Source organism: Citrus sinensis, chromosome 7 (assembly GCF_022201045.2).
Source record: "Citrus sinensis cultivar Valencia sweet orange chromosome 7, DVS_A1.0, whole genome shotgun sequence".
Lineage (NCBI taxonomy): Eukaryota > Viridiplantae > Streptophyta > Magnoliopsida > Sapindales > Rutaceae > Citrus > Citrus sinensis.
In genome coordinates, this window is record NC_068562.1 from 27,818,567 (window position 1) to 27,822,005 (window position 3,439).

The 3,439-nt window shown below is 37.7% G+C and overlaps 1 protein-coding gene across 1 annotated transcript; it reads left to right on the plus strand.

Moving 5' to 3' along the window:
- Positions 1-504: 504 nt before the first annotated feature.
- On the plus strand, positions 505-2,842 carry LOC112495641 (uncharacterized). Its single transcript, XM_025092323.2, has one exon. The coding sequence runs from the start codon at positions 566-568 to the stop codon at positions 2,729-2,731; it is 2,166 nt and encodes a 721-aa protein (XP_024948091.1). The 5' UTR covers positions 505-565; the 3' UTR covers positions 2,732-2,842.
- The last annotated feature ends 597 nt before the right edge of the window (positions 2,843-3,439 follow it).

Genomic DNA, 3,439 nt, shown 5'->3' on the forward strand with positions numbered 1-3,439 from the left:
TTTTATCTCGAATATGTAGGATTAAAATGGTCGACGAATGCGCTATTTAGCTCCCTGATAAACATAAGTTGCCCTCTATTAAGAAGATCCCTCATAAGTCATAACCGAATGAAGTAATTGCATGCATTAAATAGATGCATTTAGTAATTTGGGTTTAAATAGCTAGTCATTTGTTATTTGTGATTACTTTTACAAATTTATTTCTGGAAAAATATTTTTACAAAGTGTCACCGTAATTTGTAAAACACCGCCATATAGCTCTGTTATTCGGTCGCCAGTCAGAGTAGTATTGTTTGAATCCGCAGTGTTATTCTTTTCTTGATTATTGCTATATGAATATTGTTTACCATTACTCTTTCTATGTCTTTGTCTTAATTCTTGTTCTGAAAATGATTCTTTCGTTCGGCAAGAAGTTGTCAAGGAAGAAGATAGAGAAGGATTCCAAAAGCTCCTTATTAATTCCCCCTCAATTTTTCACATACAAAAAGCACAAAATCAACTGCCCTAATCGCTGTAGAAACTCTGCAACAGAATTTTATTGAAATTCAAAGCAAAAAGCAAGAAAATGGTTAATCCAATCCCTGAAACTTTCAGGAAATTATGGGATAACTGGAACATAAGAGGTGTAATCTTGTTCAGTCTTTCATTACAAACGGTCTTAATTCTGTTTGCTCCCCTCCGAAAAGGCACCGGCAGTAAGCTGATCATCTCCGTAATCTGGTCAGCTTACCTTCTCGCGGACTGGGCTGCCAATTTTGGCGTTGGACTCATCACTGAAAGAGCAAGAGATACTCCTGAACCTTCGATCCCTGCAGAGAACAATGAGCTTTTAGCATTTTGGGCTCCATTTCTGCTGTTACACGTCGGTGGTCCAGACACTATAACTGCTTTTGCACTTGAAGATAACGAACTCTGGCTCAGGCACTTGTTTGGACTCGCATTCCAGGCTGTTGCCGTTGTTTATATCTTCCTCCTGTCACTTCCCGGAAACAAGCTTTTGTTTCCAACAGTACTCGTGTTTATTGCTGGAATGATAAAAAGTTTTGAGAGGATTCGTACTTTGCATCTTGCAAGCCAGGAGAAATTTCGAGACTCAACTGCTAGAAAATTCGTGGAGCACAGGTTAAATGTGATAAAGGAAGGCGCGGATTATCTGGATGCGGCTAGCCAATACTTCCAATTTTTCAAAGGGATAGTTGTCGATCTCTTGCACCACTTCCATGCATATGGACTTGCTATTATAGGTCCATCATTTGGTAGTTTTGGTCCAGAAAAGGCCTTGGGAATAATTGAAGTTGAACTCAACTTGTTTTACGAAATTTTCCACACCAAGATCCAGGTAATATGCTCTTTATTGGGAATTATTTTGCGGTTCACATCGCTTGGGTCTGTTGTGGCAGCCCTTTCAATTTTCTATTTCCGAGTTGAGAAGCATGGCCGTTTCAATGAGTTTGATGTTCGAGTTACATATACCTTGTTCTTGGGTGCCATTGCCCTTGACATCATAGCTTTCTTCATGCTCATTTTCTCCGATTGGACGTTTACTGTTCTCCGGAATGATGACGTTAAATCAAGATTTGGAAAGTTCAGCAACCTCATAGTTGCTGTTCTCCGGTGGTTTCTTATTCTCAAGAACCCACGGTGGCAGCATTCACATGATAGTGGCAAGTACGAGTTGTTGGCTACACCTTTCCCGTTTCGCAGGTGGTCTGGTTCTGTATCAGGAATCAGCGTGATGACATTTTGGCTGAATGCACGTCCAGGCAGAGTACACAAAGTCAAGAGTTGTTGGCAACTTGCCTGCCAGAATGTCATTCGTAAATTGGGCATTGATGGAATCATTGCATGTACGGTCAATGCAATAGATGGTTGCATTCATAGCTGTGGCATCCATAAAATCTTTCAGAATATAGCCCTTGCCACAAACAAGGTTATCTATTTTCTGTACAAAATCATGGCAGAATTAGGCTTTTTGACAGAGAAACTCATTGCTCTGTTAGGCCTAGGTGATGTTGTGCTTCTGAGAAGAATCAAAAGATCTCAATCCCATGAGCCATTATTGAAAGAAATGTGGAAGTTTATATTTTCTGAAATTAAGGAAAAAGCTGACGACGCAAATGATCCAGAGGCGGGGAATAGTGGAATATGTTCAGCTTCAGGCAGTTGTACTCTGAAGAAATTGGCAAATGCTCGTGTCCAGGAAATCACAGAAAGGAAAACAGAAGATGTACCTGAACTTCCTGCAAGTGTTGTATTATGGCACCTCGCTACCGATCTCCTTTACTACACTAATGAGGAAGTCTCAATTCAAAAGACAAAAGATGCTAGAGAATTCAGCAAGATCCTCTCTGATTACATGTTCTATCTTTTACTAGTGAAGCCTACCATGCTGAATATTGCGGCAACTTTGATGAAATTAGTGGCGCAAATTTTATTTGATTTATCGGACCGAAAAATAAGATCGGTCAAGAAAATCTGTGAAAAAATCATGCTCAAAGACAACGATATAAAAGAACTGCATGATGCAGCAGATTTGGTCCAGGAGCTTAAAAAATTCGAGGAGGACAAGAGATGGGAGCTAGTGAGCAAAGTGTGGGTGGAGTTGTTGTGTTATGGAGCAATTCGTTGCAGAACAAGGGCACATACCCAACAAGTTACCAGTGGTGGGGAGCTTATTACTTTTGTTTGGGTGTTGATGCATCACTTTGAGCTTGTCAAACCACAAGTTTGAATGAATTCCCGTCTGTGTTACTGTTTCCTTAGGGAAGTCAAGTCCTTTTAATGTCATTGTTTCATTATGTTGAATTCGATTATTTACTATATTTATAAATAAATTCTTATTTTAGAATTTTGAGGCGTTAATCTGGGTCGAATATGGGTTGTCGGGTTGATCCTAGTTGGTTACAGCCCAAAAAAAAAGGTATCCTGTAGTCTAAATTTCCAAGCACTTTTCCTTTCATTTCATCAAAAGTAAACTAGCTACCATAAAAATTGGATATTTCAAAATCATTAAAATCAGGTTTTTAGTAAGTGGTAATTTTATTTCCGTCTTGGTCTAGATCTGTGATGACTTTGAGAGGATTTTTGTTGTAGAGCTCTGATGTACCTTGTGCATGTTGGGTGATGATATTCATTGTAGATGTCACAATACACGATTTGTCACTTTTATTAATTATATTCTGTAATTGATTGAATGTATGTTGATCTAAATATTCGTAATAGACATATTTGTATAAATTTATATTATATTTATTAAAGCTAATAATTTTTTTAAAACTTAATTTTTAGAAAGAAACCACAAGAAGATATAATATTGATTCTTTGTAAGAAATAAACACTTATATTTGCACGATTATTTTATGAGAAGTTTTTTAAAGAGAAATTTTATTTATTTCATGGTGCGATGTGTGAGTTTGAACCTAATATTGCATTGATAGTT

Bases quoted from the DNA above. Each gene is read 5' to 3' on its own strand.
- LOC112495641 (XM_025092323.2), top strand. From the start codon at position 566: ATGGTTAATCCAATCCCTGAAACTTTCAGGAAATTATGGGATAACTGG.